Source organism: Periplaneta americana, chromosome 12 (assembly GCF_040183065.1).
Source record: "Periplaneta americana isolate PAMFEO1 chromosome 12, P.americana_PAMFEO1_priV1, whole genome shotgun sequence".
NCBI classification, from domain to species: Eukaryota; Metazoa; Arthropoda; class Insecta; order Blattodea; family Blattidae; genus Periplaneta; species Periplaneta americana.
The window spans coordinates 79,038,383-79,055,845 of NC_091128.1; the positions used below are offsets into that span (position 1 = coordinate 79,038,383).

The 17,463-nt window shown below is 34.7% G+C and overlaps 1 protein-coding gene across 3 annotated transcripts in view; it reads left to right on the forward strand.

Annotated features, from left to right (window-relative positions):
* The window catches only part of LOC138710592 (very long chain fatty acid elongase 7-like), an 86,231-nt gene extending 69,454 nt beyond the window's left edge, over nt 1–16,777 (forward strand). For all 3 annotated transcript variants that reach the window (XM_069841587.1, XM_069841586.1, XM_069841588.1), the window contains 3 exons: nt 2,169–2,274; nt 4,656–4,792; nt 16,551–16,777. In XM_069841587.1, the coding sequence (XP_069697688.1) occupies nt 2,169–2,274; nt 4,656–4,792; nt 16,551–16,712 (405 nt within the window). In that variant the 3' untranslated portion in view covers nt 16,713–16,777. The remainder of the gene's footprint in view (nt 1–2,168; nt 2,275–4,655; nt 4,793–16,550) is intronic.
* The last annotated feature ends 686 nt before the right edge of the window (nt 16,778–17,463 follow it).

A 17,463-nucleotide genomic window follows, 5' to 3' on the forward strand; every position in this document is an offset into this window, starting at 1 on the left:
TATTGTATAATATATAATTCATTATTTAATTAAAATAACCCATTTTACAAAGAAAAATGGTTATTTATATTATAATAATTACTTATATAAAATATAGAGTATTTTTATCGCGAAAGAACAATAACAGAATATAAATAACTTTAATATTATTTATAACGCTAAGGAACAAAAACAGAATATGAATGAAAACTTGAATATTATTTATATCGCTAAAGAACGATAACAGAATATAAAACATAACTTTAATGTTATTTATATCGCTAAAGAACGATTAAAAAATAAAATGAAAACTTGAACAAAGCCCGAACTCACAACCTTCGGATCATTAAGGAAGCACTCTACCGCTGGTCTACGAGACGCAGATATGGAATAATTCCATAGTTCCGGAGCTGCTTCTACAAGCACATGCATCGTGTAACATCGCCGTGACCCGAAGTGGACTTAGAAAATATTCGCTGTTCACGAGTGCGGCCACTTTTTTTTTTTTTTTTTGTCAACTGTACATCTGATTTGTCATGACGTGGACGTTGAACTTACGTATGCGTGCACTGAGCCATTATGGGTAGTGTTTGTGCTAGAAATTGGCATACGCAGTGGACGTTTTTTGAGTTTCGAAGACTTTTTTATCGTCATGTTGCAATCAGATACGTTTGCATCTGAATTTAACAGGTCTTGGTTTGGGATAGCGAATGAGAGTGAAGACATTTTTTCTTCTCTTTCTCCTTCTCTCTTTTCCCGATTATTTCCATGCTTCATTTTGGCAAGTTGGCTTGATAGATTATATTGCTATATTAACGATTTCACTCGATCATATGTTACCAGTTTTCTATGTCCCGTGTCGGGATTTTTAAGTATTGTTATCGGTTACGTATATAGGCAACCAGATATTAGTTATTTATTTGTTATTGTTATTACCTTATTTTAATATTAATAAATTGTTTTATTAAGGCAGAAGTTGTAACATTATTGTTTAACCCAATTTCCAACAAGGTTTTCATCTTTATCAACGGTTTACGGGTTTACCATGGGTAGAAGTAGACCCAGTACGATTCAGCACTAGCAATTTCTGCTAAAGCTTTTTACTTTTTGTTGTGAGAATCGGCAATTGGAAATTCCATAACCACTCTCTTCGTTTAAGTAGGTATATTATTTATTTTTCTGTACTACATAGCAATCAGAAATTAACATTATTCAGTATACTTCAATGGTAACCAATAACACTATTCTCCTAAACAACGTTAGCAACCCACCTGTCTGAAACCATGCTACGAAAAAAATATATATTAGACCTAACAGTAAATATAGTCTCACTGCGTTGTACATTTAGTAACTTTTACAAACCATTTATTTTCATCACGTCCAACATCAAAATATATACAAACAATATAACGTATCACTGATACGTTTGAGTGGCAACACTGGTCGCAATCGCTGCAAAAGTTTCAATAAAACCAATATAAAAAATGTTGCGGCTGCAACCCTGAGAACCTAGTTCACACTGCTACTTTTAAGCTGCGTGTAGCATGAAAAAGAAGCGAACACGGTTCACACGTCGCAGTACGAGAGTTGCGCAGTATTGCAGCGCTGCAAAAGTAGCGACGTATGACCGTATCTTTATGTATACTTCTGCCAGATTTTCAAGCAGACTTTTTCTTCATGGTTATATTTCGCATGCAAAGAAAGGTATCCCGCATATTTTTTCGCAGCACAGTGTCCCTGAACTAATATTTATTTCGTAGATTACTCTTACATATATAATAGCCAGTAAAATTTGTTGATATGTGATTACCAGTAAGTCTTTAAATATTGCATTCAACTTCGTGTGACTGGATGATTGAACTTCTGCCATGTTGAAAACCGCTCATTAAACTGCACAACTCCACTGCAAACGTTAGCACGTAATGAAGTTGCTTCTCTACTACGCATATTACTGTAATGTAATTCATCCATACATACTTGCGGAGACAATGTGAGTTTCTTTTGTGAAGAGAGTATAGTATACACAGAAGGCTGCTAATGCAACAGATCTAAATGCGCAGTTGTACTCAACCTGAAAATAATGTTTTGGTACGAACTTCCTAAGACTGGTTATTATCATTGCTTTTATTGGGTTCTTGTTGGACACAATGTATTTCTAAAAACCTAATTCTATTTTATATTGATTGCAGATATTTTTCGTCCTACGAAAAAAGTTCAACCAGGTGTCATTTCTTCACGTGTATCACCATGCAATAATGTCGCTTGGATCATGGTTTTGTATGAAAATATTGCCAGGTATTTATAAAAACTTTCATTAACAATCTTTACATCGTCATTACCAGGCTTCGAGACTTCGGACCCAATAGAGCAGTTCAGTGGGAAATCCGCATAACGGCGTACTGAGTATAGTGGTAAAGCGTACAGTGGGTGGGGGTACTGCAGAATGAATGCCAACAAATACGCAAAGGAAAACGCTCTGAATTTGAAGGCTCTGACGAATAATTTGGTTTTCATACAAACTGTGTCTGAAACTATTACACGGTTAGAAAAGTCAGAGCAAGAGTTGCCGGAAGCCCTCAAATTAATTTAGAAAATGATGCAGAGAATTAATGAGACATCAAGTACACCGGTTACTGAACGTGTAAAACAGAATTGGAAATCAATTTTAAGTAAAAATAACGGACATGGAACATTGTGTAACATAAACAGCAAATTAGTGGACAGAGAGTCACCCGAGAATAAAGGACTGTCTCTTAGAGACTGCAATGATGTTAGGTTTTTTCGTTTTGCTCCTATCACGTCATGCGAAGTAGAGCACAGCTTTCTACAGTACAAACTTTGGCAGATAACCGAAAAAGATTTAGGTTTGAGACACTGAAAATGCATCTTGTAATAGATACATTGCAATTCGGTACTGTAACTGCACTTCCTAAAGACTACCAATAGGATAAATGAAAAAATTAAAATTGCTACATGCTTATTTCCACCATTAACACTGTGTATAATTAAACACAAATGCTTACAAAAGATAGGAGAATAAATGCTTTTCACATTCTTTTGACATTATCATTGTGTAATGTATATTTACTTTCAGAATGTATATATGTGTGTTTCCCCATACTACCGTACACTACTCTAAATAGCAACGTTGTTACCTCAACACATCTCCATCTACCTACAGCGAGTCAACAACCTATAGTGCATGCACAGTAAACTTATTGTATCGGGTCCAAAGTCTCGAAGCCTGGTCATTACCAAGGAACGGGTTTTTAGGTGCTAAAAGACTTCAAAATATTTATTTTTTATGTACGGTAGGGAGTTTACATTATAGGCTACAGTGAAAAAATATTCTAATTAATTTCAAGTGCATACCACCACCACCACCACCACCACCACCACCACTACCACTACCACTACCACTACCACTTCTACTACTACGACTACTACTACCACTACTACGACTACTACTACTACCACCACTACCACTACCACCACTACTACTACCACTACCACCACCACTACTACCACTACTACTATCACCATTAATGATTTGATCGCGCTTTAAAATCCACCGCTATCCGCTATTTTATTTACAAGGATTATGAATATGAGAGAGAGAAATGAATTTAATAATTTGTGTTCTGTATTATTATCATTAATTATTATTTTCACTTTATTTCTTTACTAAATATATACAAAATTGACAATGGAATAATTGTGCTTCATCTGAATTTCTTTGTTTGAGAGCTGTTAGTATGTAGCTATAATGATAAAGTAAATAAGAAGAAATGTAATAATTCATACAAGACAGAAAGTCTGTCCCATATTAGTTCTAGATTTCAATCTGTTATTAAGAAAGAGAGGTTAGAATAGTGTGACATAGGCCTACTAATTCATTGTCGTTGCCAAGCAAGTGACGTCAATGTTGTAATTTCATAATTTTTTTTTTTTTTTGTCTCTCGATCACTTATCTCTGGCAACTTAAGTATAACAGAATATCTTGTTATTCATCATCTTTACAGTCTCCACTTCGCGAAAATGGAATTCCTTATAACAAAGTATTAGGGGCTACAAGACAAAAATTAAAAAAAAAAAAATAGCTTAAAGGATAACCTTCTTAGCAATTCACTCTAATTATACTGACTTAAACGGTCACTGACTATATAGTAACTTCTTTCTTCAGACATGCATCCTGATAGCGCTGTATCTTCGAAATTCTCATAATAATCTCTTCCTACTATCTAACATTATTTGAAGTATATTAACATTCTAACGTATTTTAGTTTAATTTTGGTACACAGTTTGTATTTCATTGTTTAATTAATAGTTCATAGTATTTTACTGTTTTATAGGCGTACATAAATATCTCTTGTATACACATAACTTTCATCGAAATCAAATTGTTGTATTCTTTGTAGCTTGTAAGTTCATTCATATGTATGTATAATTTTTGCTGTTAGAGTGAAAGAGAAGGCCTTACGGCCTTAACTCTGCCAGCTAAAATAAATCATTATTATTATAAGTGTTTCACGCTGAAAAGAAGAAGATAAGAAATGTACAGGAAACGAAGAGAAGGAACATATACAAAAACAGAAGTAATATAAAGAAAACTTTTATTGATACTTGGAAAAGCGTCGGCAATCAGTAACTTATTTATAACTGTTATAACGTTACAGGAGGCCATGCAGTTTTTCTGGGATACCTCAATAGCTGGGTGCATGTCTTTATGTACACATATTATTTCATCACGTCCATGTGGCCAGAGTACAAGAAAAATATTTGGTGGAAGAAGCACATAACCCAGCTTCAGATGGTAAGACTATTATTATATTCTCCGTTCCATTACTCTTTCATCCTATTATTATAGGGCTTCTATTACATATACTGGCCACCAGAGCTAGGAAGTTGATACCAAAACTGTTAAGTTGAGCGAGCTTGCACTATATCTCTACCGAATGAAAAGTAATAGCGCTTCTATCTATGTCAGTGAACCAAAACGACAAACATGTACAGACTAGTGGTAACCAAACATGTATTCCAATAGTCCACAGCCTTAGAACAAGAAAATAATATAAAAAACAATAATTTGTAATTCTGAACTTCGTAAATCCCAAACTGAAATAATTTACCCATACATATAAAAATAACATACAAAGTATACAATTATGATTGTAGCCTCATTATAACAAATAACAACGAACATTTTCATTTTATCAAAATAAATACACCTTTCATGTTAAAAAATAGTACATTATGCAACGAGCCTATAATGGCAGTAATTAAGACGCTAGTATGTTTGTTTATGAAACGAGTGCAAGCGAGTTTCATAATTTTCATACAAGCGTCTTAATTACCATTATAGGCACGTTTCATACGACTTTTTATGCTCGACCATATTTCTAACTTGAAATTATTCATAAGTATTCATGTTATGGTTATGTGAGGAGCGGAAGTGACCTTCTAAATTGTGAGATGTGCGCAGACGCGAAAGTATTGATTTTTTCGAGGAACGAATGTCATTGACCTAGATATAATCTAGAGAATAACATGAACATTAGTCTTGATATAATCTGGAAATTGATTTAGAATTGAAAAACGAGATGACAAATTGAATTTATTTTGAATATTATTTACAATTAACGCTAATTATTATAGTAACAGAACATAACCTTCTGCGACAGTATTGGACTTCCAGTCTCCGTGACTTTTCGCTAGTTGTCTTTCGATTGCATATCCGAGAATAATCGATACTTGCGCTTTTATAATGCCACAACGGTGATTTCTGATTGGCTGAACAACTGAACTATAATGAATAGGTGTACTTTAATGAGGTGCATTAAAGGGTTACTACCAGGTGTATAATTACTACATTTCGGCATGGTGGAGCATAAAAACATTTGTACTGTGAAAATATTCGTTCTACATCACAAGACGTTATTGGAGCAAATCTGAAATATGATACAGTATATCTTAGTATCATTAGGTGCACAACTACTTTGTGACTCTAATAGTGCATAACGTATGTGGCACATAATATTAAATCCATAATTGTTTTCAAGAAAATTTTTCATTCTTAGTGTAATTACATCGTGATTCCGATGTTGAACTTGGACTTTAATGCAACCGAATGCTTAGCAGCACGAGACGTCAAAATTTACCGAAGAATAATTCGGGAAAAAATAAACGTGTTACACACTCCTGTTAGCATAAATAACAGATGAGTTTACTTTTTTTGGAATCATGCATATTATTAACATTACGTAAATAATACAATAATAACAGAATAGCTCACTTTGTTCAGAAATTAAAATATTAATATAAATTAACAATATTCTTCAAACTATTAACGACTCTACAAAACTCCATGGAATGTCACTATGCTTTGTTTATGTGAACATACTGTGTGTATCGTCTGTAGTGAGCGGGATCAGGGCGAGGCGCGGGTGACATCTATACTCCGCTGTACTGTTTTGGTACGAACTTTCGCTGGCGCGGTGTTTTGCTTCTCGGCGACTGAGCATGTCGCAGCCGGCAGCACTTACTTACTTACTTACTTACTTACTTACAAATGGCTTTTAAGGAACCTGAAGGTTCATTGCCCCCTCACATAAGCCCGCCAGCGGTTCCTATCCTGTGCAAGATTAATCCAGTCTCTATCATCATACCCCACCTCCCTCAAATCCATTTTAATATTATCCTCCCATCTACGTCTCGGCCTCCCTAAAGGTCTTTTTCCCTCCGGTCTCCCAACTAACACTCTATATGCATTTCTGGATTCGCCCATACGTGCTACATGCCCTGCCCATCTCAAACGTCTGGATTTAATGTTCCTAATTATGTCAGGTGAAGAATACAATGCGTGCAGTTCTACACTGTGTAACTTTCTCCATTCTCCTGTAACTTCATCCCGCTTAGCCCCAAATATTTTCCTAAGCACCTTATTCTCAAACACCCTGAACCTATGTTCCTCTCTCAGAGTGAGAGTCCAAGTTTCACAACCATACAGAAGAACCGGTTATAATATAATATAATATGCAGCCGGCAGCACTAGTAATTTATTTTCATTTTGTATGATTCTCCGATAAACACGTTGTAATATAATAATATTGAATTGGGCGAACCGTCTATACTTATCTAGTTTATATTTGGATTAACATTAACGTTTTCGGCACTTATGTGCCATTTTCAAATGCATGGAATTGCCTTATTACATGTTCAAATAGATACACCTTATGTGTGTGAAATATATGGTATCTACCTTTGATGATCTACCATCGTTTACAAAATAATATATAAATTAAATTAAAAACACTTGCTAATAATTAAAATCTATACTAATTTTAACAAGTGTTTTTAATTTAATTTATATATTATTTTGTAAACGATGGTAGATCATCAAGGGTACATACCATATATTTCACACACATAAGGTGTATCTATTTGAACATGTAATAAGGCAATTCCATGCATTTGAAAATGGCACATAAGTGCCGAAAACGTTAATGTTTAATCCAAATATAAACTAGATAAGTATAGACGGTTCGCCCAATTCAATATTATTATACTAGTAAGTTACGTTAACCCCGCTACTTAAAACGTGTATAAAATCGTACCTTATAGAAGATGCTGGAAATGTCGTCCTCCCTCGGCTAAACAGCAGTTGTATCAGAAAAATACATTGTGATTGACACGATTAAGTTCGGCCACTGTAATGTTTCTAATTGCATTTGTCCTACTGGTATATCTGGTATACGATATTTAACCTATCAGTAATTAAAATGCTCAATTGAATCGCTTGTTTCAGAAACCAGTCAAGCGCCAAGTATAGCCAATTGTGGGAAAATAAAAAAAAACTGTCTCGCATCAGACTAAATGGTTTGGTAGTGAGTTTAATATTTTTTGCTAAAAGTAGTAGGCCTACATATTTTAATACTTTTTATCTAAGGAAAATTATTTTGTGCGTTTTAACTTAGCTGTAAAGAATACGAAAACGTTTTTCACTTAACTGGTTTCTGCAATAAAAGAGTGGTGCAAACGTATTTTTACGGCATAATTCTCTAATTGTTTAGGATTTTGTTATAAAACTCATATATTTTTAAAGTAAATGTGTATGTATTTAGGAGTAGTATTTTCAAGCAGTAACCGACAAATTCTCCTTAATCTGTTATGTGAAACACCATGGATTTTCATAAACTCATTCTTGCAAACATGTTTCAGCACACCACCGGTCCTTATATTATAAATGTAAGATGAGATCTTTTAAAAGTGCCTTCATTAATATTTTCATTGCCTAACTCTTGCTCTGGACCATGTTCTTTTACGTATACGCTTAACTTCAGTAACCTCAACCAAAGTCTGAATATAGGTATGTTGAGAGCTTTTATTTTCAAGAGATGAAAATACCTTCATGTTTCATTTATCACTTTCACATTAATATTTAAAACACATTTCGCATTGCACTTGCAAGTGAGAATGTCGGGATTGGTTTTCTGAGGTAGACTACTTACCGCCAGAATAAGAAACATAGCCTTCTCCTTTTACCCTTGCATTCCGAATGGTATTACGTTTATAAGCGTTTTCGTTTACCACTCCTCGCTTCCTTTTAGGTATAGGTTCATCTTCTGAACTTTGAGACATTTCACTACGATATAGGTCTATTGTTATTATTAAAAAACCACTACGCTAACCACAAAACACTTTTTCAATCAGTTGGTCACAAAACTATGAATACAAAATGTACCCATTAGGGGCATGAATAGGGTTATAAATTAATTTATTATCATTTATTCCCCTAATATCAACCAATAAAAATGTAGACACAACGGAAGCCTCAATAAAGTAGGCTCGCTAATTGGAGATGATCAAATCTATAATGTAGTTGTTACTGCCCATGCCTTCATTATAATTTTTTTATAGTAATACCAATTATAATTGGTCGCTGTCGCTTGACTGGTTTCTGACCTAAACACAAAATTCAACGTAATGCCTGACACCATTACAAGAGGACGGCTTTTGACTGTTTTCAGCACTAAAATGTACGAATACCCTCATAGAACATTATGCCGCCTTTAACTCATTTTTCTTGTTTTTGCGTTTGACTGGTTTCTGAAATAAGACAATGAAGAGTAGGAAAAATGTGTTCCACTCGTAAAAAATGAGACTGATTATTCGTCTTGCGCTAACAGCACACCAAACTCTAACTTTCGTATTATGAAGAATGATTTCTTGTATACGATGTGGATTTTCAGAACACCAGTAGCGAGTGTTTTGATTGTTTACACGGCTAATCAGCTGGAAGAACAAACACCTCGGCTGAAAAAAAAAATCTACCATTTTGCTTCAAATTATTAACTAACGGTCAATAATAGCTCACAGTTCAACATCGAATTTATTCATTAAGGCCGCTTGACACAAATATCGTTACGTGTTCCTTCACGTAGGCTAGTGATCTCAAAATTACTCCGAAATAAAGAAACAAAGTGCGAAGTGGAAATCAGCGAACGCTCGCCATGCCAAGAGAAGTTCGTTGAGAAATAGATATAGAATCATATAAATTCTGTGGTATATGGGTAAAGGGAGATAAGTCATAAAAATGAGTTCGGAGATAAATGAAAATTAAACTTGGAACCCTTATTACAAATAATTTTCTACACAAATAAAACACATCAACTGCTAGAATTCTTTGATTTTTGCACACCCACTTGTATAATTTAACTTGTGTGTTCATCTGGGGAACAAAATTCCATCTGCACAAAAAAAATGACTTATACCCCTTTACCCGAACACCACAGAATTGTTATCATTTGCTAATGAAGCGAAAGAATTTTACACAGAGTCCATACATAGTGGCGGACGGTTATTGCTCCCTATTAGCCGGACGTTTTCAACGTGTGGTATTATCGCCGCTACCTCATACTTAACATGTCGGCATCATACAATAACGTGCGGTGTGCTTTTAAAACATAATTTTTCCGACCGATTGTTGCTTTGTAGGTTTCACTCTAAGCGTCACGTTGTCACGTCTACTTCCTCGATAAGAATAAGCACTAGTTTGTTGTATTGTTAAATGGCTATTATTATTATTACTATTATTATTATTATTATTATTATTATTATTATTATTATTATTATTATTATTATTATTATTATTTCATATACGACTACGTTGACATTCTTAACTCTTAATAATAACTCTTTAATAATAATAATAATAATAATAATAATAATAATAATAATAATAATTTTTAATCACATACCTTAATGTTCGTCCTCAGCACAAGACATTGCAACCTCGGTTTTAGTCCACGTGGATTGACAAGTAAGGTCCGGTTCACACGAGCGGAATGTCTGCGGAACGGCAGTCGCGCGGCGGCCGCGCCATTTTTTATGGCACACAAATTTAAATGTAGCAGTTCACACAGGACGGACAGCCTGCGGCAGCGAAACGTCTCCGCATGCCAGCCGCATCGCCCATAGTGGAACGGACGCCGCACGGTGGCCGCAAGTTCGCTATGGGCTATTTATTGTATCAATCACACGAGCGGACGCGGCAGTTTGTTGGCGAGTGTCCAGACACATATCTTGGCTTTTACGAGAGCAGGACTTGATACCTTAGGTATGCTTTGGCCCTTTTTGTGTCTATAGGTCTATATGCGACGATTGTCCAAATCTGACAGGTGGCCTGGGTGACATTCGTGAATCTGACGCTGATAGGTGGGCCATCTTGCATCAGCCCCTAATAGAGCTAGGTCCCGAACGAGTAGCCTGATAAGTCTCAGGGGCCGGAGCCTCAAGCCCTTCCTGTCATCATCAGCTGACAGATAGGCATCCTATCTGAGACATTGATAGAGCCAGGCATACGGGCTGAGGAGCCACAGCATCTGAAATCCGTAAGCCCTACTACCCCCATAACTTCACCCCCATCTATTTTTACTATTGTAGATGATAGATCAGGGAGAGGCGGAGTGTGTTGGTGGAATGATAAAGCGAAACGGGAGTACCCCGAGAAAAAACCCTCTGTAACGTCTTAACGTCTGCTTGAGTCACAGACGACATATCACATGCGTATTGTAGTACTGGCTGCTGCAGTTTTTTAACTTGTAGTGGTGCATTGCGTATTGTGATTATATTCAATGAATGATATGGATGTAGAGAAAGTTGACGTTGAGGTTTTTGTGATCGAGAATGAGAAAAGGCCATATATCTAGGACATTCAAAATGAAGAGTACAAGAACAGAAACAAAAAATGTTCAGCATGGTATGAAATTTGTTTTGTACCGTTTCTTACTTTCATGGAACATTTCGACGCAGAAAGGAATGTGTTAATAAGTAGTCCCTGTCAAATATTTCTCGCATAAGCCTATACATTAATACATTGATTATTTTAATTTATTACATTCACTTTTTACTTCATTAATTTTTTATGTGCTTTTTAATAAAAAGTGATAACACTGGTAACATTTCAGTTTCTGAAAATGAAACAAACTGTGATCTTAACATATTTCATTCCAGTAAACTCTGTTTATTATTGATAATACTTTCTAATCCCTCTCTCTTTACCTTCAACTAAAGTACCGGTAATATACGTACAGTAATATATTTTCTCCAAAATGAATACGAAATCAAATGCACTTATTAATTATTACAGTTTCATTTCAACAAATAAATGCATTAATTGGCCATAAATGTTATAGAAAGAGTTCTATTGGAGGTATAGCCAGTCTTACGTTAATATATTCTTTCTGAATTCATTTTTCAAAGTATGATACGAATTCATCGAAGCTGGGAAATGTCATTTTGAAGTTAATTAAAATAAATTGAGTCCTCCTTGCGCAACTAGTTAAACAACACATGAAAAGTTCCTTGTAATAAAGGACTGTTGACTATTGGATGTACTCAACGTCTTCATCTTTACTTTTCTTATCAATATTTGCATTTCGAAGTACACTAGTACTGCACGGTGATTAGCATCTGTGGCGACTGTCCACTTCAAATCCTTCAGTCCGTTTTTCATCCGCTCGTGTGGCCTCAGAATGATGCGGCTGCCGCACAGCTGCCGTTCCGCAGACATTCCGCTCGTGTGAACTGGGCCTAAGTGTCATTTTGTAATGGAAGCAGCTTATTGGTTGCAACATTGAAATTGAGGCGAATGATTGGGGCGGCGACACAAGAAATTGAAAACAATAATACAATTAAATTTCAAAGACCTGCCGAATGTTACGCACGAGGCCGCTAAAGACCTGCCGAATGTTAATCATGAGACCGCGGCGATACAGGTAATCCGTCGTGTACAGTCTTAAGGCCCATTCACAATAAAAATTAAACGTAACCATAACATAAACTCAGAAATTTGCGGAAAGGCTACCGAATGGGATCATTCACAATGATTCACATAAACACTGACATTAACATTGCCGTAAGACGTTCACATGAAAGTTTGCAAACTCCAAACTTTCATGTTTATGCTTGCGATTATGTTTATGTTCCCATCGTGAATGACAGTACAACTTCTTGATTTTACCGTAAAGTTTACATTCTTAAGTTAACGCTTACGTTATGTTTACTTTTCATTGTGAATGGGCCTTTTGTATCGAGAAGAGAGCAGTTGGTGCCTGTTACATGACAACGCACCTAGAAATAGAGTTCTTATTGTTATATAGATTTTGGCCAGTGAGAGAATGTTCTGGCTATCGCACCCATCGCATTCCCTGGAGTTATTTTGATGACATGAACGACATCCAAAAAGCCACCGGCGTGGCTCAGTCGGTTAAGGCGCTTGCTTGCCGGTCTGAAGTTGCGCTCGGGCGCGGGTTCGATCCCCGCTGGGGCTGATTACCTGGTTGGGTTCTTTTCCGAGGTTTTTCCCAACCGTAAGGTGAATATCAGGTAATCTATGGCGAATCCTCGGCCTCATCTCGCCAAATACCATCTCGCTATCACCAATTCATCGACGCTATATAACCTAGTAGTTGATACAGCGTCTTTAAATAACCGACTAAAAAAAAAACAACGTCCAAAGTGCTATGAAAGTAGCATTGAAGAAAATTCCGTCTTTCTTTCCAGTCACTTAATGACTATTTTACGCATTATATAGATAGGCCTATAAAGTATAGAAACTTTGAATACATATACATACATACATACATAGGCATAACTGTTCTGCCCACGGACAGGTATTTCACTGCAAACCCAGCATTCTCTAATCTTTATTTTCTGCCTTCCTCTTTGTCTCCTCATATGATCCATATATCTTAATGTCGTCTATCATCTGATATCTTCTTCTGCCCCGAACTCTTCTCCCGTTCACCATTCCTTCCAATGCATCCTTCAGTAAGCAGTTTCTTCCCAGCCAGTGACCCAACCAATTCCTCTTTCTCTTTCTGATCAGTTTCAGCATCATTCTTTCTTCACACACTCTTTCCAACACAACTTCATTTCTTATTCTGTCTGTCCACTTTACACGCTCCATTCTTCTCCATGTTCACATTTCAAACGCTTCTATTCGTTTCTCTTCATTTCATCGTAATTTGAAGAAACAATACTCAAATTATTAATGCATAGAATAATTTTTAAGAAATAGTCCAGTTTTTCAGGTTTCGCACTGTGTATTGAACGATTTGTTTATTTTTTCTTCTGACCAAATGACTTCAACATAGTGTACAGACTGTCCCATTTATCTTGCTCCTAAAAAAATAATGTTTTTCTTAGGAGCTAAATAAGCAATTGTTTCAAACAAATGTTTATGTACAATAGGGAATTAAATCTATGGACATAATTTTCTTATAGGCTTGTTCGTTAAGGAGATAGGAATCATGATTTCATTTCTTTAAATGAAACCATATATTATTCAGTGATATATTATTTTAATCTCTTCATGTGCTGATCAAAATATATTATAATGTACCATTCTAGTAAATAAAACATTCAGGGATGCAAAAGAATATGGACTCATATGTACTCACTTACTGCAAGTCAGAAGTAAAATTTCACTTTGTAGAACTTTGTACTCCTATTAACAATGGAGAAGTTTTCAGTAAGGCGCGATGGATTTGGCTGAAAGTGTTAATGTAGAGTGATTTAAGGTTCCTGAAAGCAATGATGAAGGTCTCTCGTTTTGGAATTGCATATTTGTGAAAATGCAGCAATTTTAAAAATCTGGATTGCATGTCGTTCTTGCACGCAGCTTACTCATAACCTACTTGCAGAGACACTGGAGGCGAAGTAACTACTTCTTCCACCCCTGTTAGAAATCTAGAAGTGGAATATGTCGTTTTACTTCGAATTTGCAGTGAGTAGGACTACGTACATTATGAGTTCTATATTTTTTAACCCCTTAATGTTTCGTTTTGTTTATTGGAATTGTAGAATTCTGAACAGGAATTGAAGAGGTTGAAAGATTCAATAAAATGTACACGTTACCATTCAAAGAAATGAAGTCAATACTCGTATCTCTTTAATAAATAATCTATACTAACTAATAATAAAGCTGGAACCAAATTTTTTCTGGTAATTTTCGATTTTACAAAAATAATTGGTGTTAACATCTATCAAATTAACCATTCGGAGATAAAAAATCGCATATATGAAATTTTTGTTTGTATGTATGTCTGTCTCGATGTTTGTTACCTTTTCACGCAATAATAGCTCAACCGATTTCTATGAAAATTAGAATATAAATTAAATTCGTTCTAACTTAGACTTTAGGCTATATAGCATTCAAATACTGAATTCAAAAGGGGGGTTATAAGGGGGCCTGCATTAAATAAATCGAAATATCTCGCTTATTATTAATTTTCGTAACAAATGTTACATAACAAACGTTTCTTTAAATACGATTTCCGATAAGTTTTATTTCACACAAAATTGTGATAGGACTGATATTTAATGAGATAGACAAGTTTAAATAACAATAGGCTATGTTTTATCAGCGCCGCCTCAGACTAATATGCTGTAATGAAATGAAAACAAATGACTCCGTCTATTTAAGGCAGCCTTGCACAACAAACGGAGAATATTTTTCATTTAACACTATTTTTATACGGATATAATTGTATTCTATGATGAGATGTATAAATGTTTATCAATATTATTATACAGAGAATGTTTCTATAAAGTAATTTCAGAAGCTACTAAACCGATTTGGATAATTCCTTCATAATTTGAAAGTGTAGTTTCCCTAGATGAACGTAATGCTATATGTCATTACGATAACTCCTGAATGAATCGAGAACTGAGGTAATATTAAAATAGATGCTGCACCACAGAAAACTTGATATTCTGTTACAGTATTGTATTACTTGATCCTTTAAACTTCATTTGGTCCGCATAAAGTACTCTAATTTTTATACATTTCAGTTTCTTTTTGTTCACCAAACATAATAGTATTTTTAAGAGCTTTGTCGTAAAGAGGGATATTTTTACGGGACCAAAATACAGCACATATGGAGTAAAAATTAGTATTTTACCGTTGAGCTCATTGGAGTTGCGTTATTTTACAAAGTGTGACGATATGCGTTCCTAAGCTCATAATTTACCTATATTCGTTTCCTATGTTTCTTAAAATAATAATTATGTACCACATTCACATTCATTTTTTTATTTACATAAACAATGATGCACAACTGAGCGAGTTGGCTTAGACGGCAGAGTTTGAGACTCGCATTCGGGAGGTCGTCGGTTCAAACTCTGTGGCCGACCAATCTGATTGGGGTTTCTCATGGTTTCCCTTAGTCATAAAGGCAAATTCCAGATTAGAAATTTACATGCTATGATTCATCACCGCCTCAATTACCAATACGACAAACATTAATCAAAATCTATATTCAGTTACATGAACACAACCCGTCTACAACATACGAGAGTACAATAGAAACAGAAACTCAGAAACAGAGTAAAAACGGTCTACTGGTATACCCACACATTCTAAACACGCGACATTACCACAAATGTTAAAGCGTGTATAAATAAAATGTATAAATAAACTTAACAAAGGAAAAAAAAGATGCTTAGTGAGTCCAACATAAAAAATTATCTTCTTATACAATCCTCTCTAATTTTACATTCATTCGGAGTGATTCATTAAAGGATGCATTCAAGACTAATTTAGAAAAATGTTAAACGATTATCCTTCTATCAAACACGGATGTTCTCTGGACCAAATGTCCTATTTTAATTGTGTAATTACTTTATATTTATTTCCAATAAGTGCAGCGAAGCGCACGAGTATGGCTAGTGTTGTAATAAATATGTAACAACAACATTCATTCGTCATTGTAGTTATGAAATTTTTGTTTGTAACAATTTTTCATTTGAGAGAATAAGAAAAACAATTATTTTGGGTTAACAAGGTAAATATATACTTATGTATAAGAAAATTGCATATTGTTAAACGAATACTACATAAAATGAAAGTTAGATTAAGTCTAAAAAAACACTAAATTAATTCCGCACAATAATTTAACAGAGAAAAATATAATGAAGTTAATTCAATTTCTCAATATAAAATCATTTTTAGTTATAGTCTGTGGATGTCTTTTGATACTATTTATTAATTCGCATTTGTTTTCTTACAGTTCCAGTTCTTCTTAATCTTCGTGCACGGACTAATACCATTTTTTATTGAATGTGAATATCCAAGATCAATGGCCTTTATTTTAAGCACACAGGCATTTGTTGTATTTTCACTCTTCTTTAACTTCTACGTGAAAACATATATGAAGGCGAAAACGAACTAGAAAATAAACTGTGTATGTGAAAATAAATTGATATTAATACAAAATAAAGCCACTAACAAATAATGTCTATTACTTTTATTTAATTCTTTTTCCTCTAACCCGGTTACAAGAATGTATTCCTATTTCGATCTAATACGTCACGCTAAGTTTTAAGTGGTATATCAACAAACCGTTTTTATGCGGGAGGGGGGTTATAAGCTAAATAGACCTATCATTTTTAAACTCAAATGCAACACCTGCAACGTCTACAAAGGGCAGACAGGCAGAACATTTCAAACACATCACAGCCATAACAAAATCACAAAACAGTTCCACAAATGCTAACCACGCATACAGCAACATGGAAATTCGATATATTAAAAAAAAAAAAAAAAAAAAAAAAAACAGAAACAGAAACTAAGCATACTGAAACGGTCTGGGACTGTGTACTCTGATTAGTTGTTAAAAATAATGAACAAACAATACTTCAAAGTAAAGACTACCCTGCTGTAGAACTTTATGATCGGGATGACAATCTCTTTGACAAGGCGATACAAGAAAACACTTAATGTAAACTAAACTCACTTCAAGAACATTTATTAACCAATAAGAAAAAATGGATATGAACCAATGTCTCATAAAACGTGCAATCACTCATAATTCCCTCTTCAAGTAAACTTGTTGATAATTTCCATTCACTGACCTGGCATTAATCAAATCATGGACTAGTAATGCCATCTGTTTTCTCTAGCTGAAAACATGAGTAATTAAT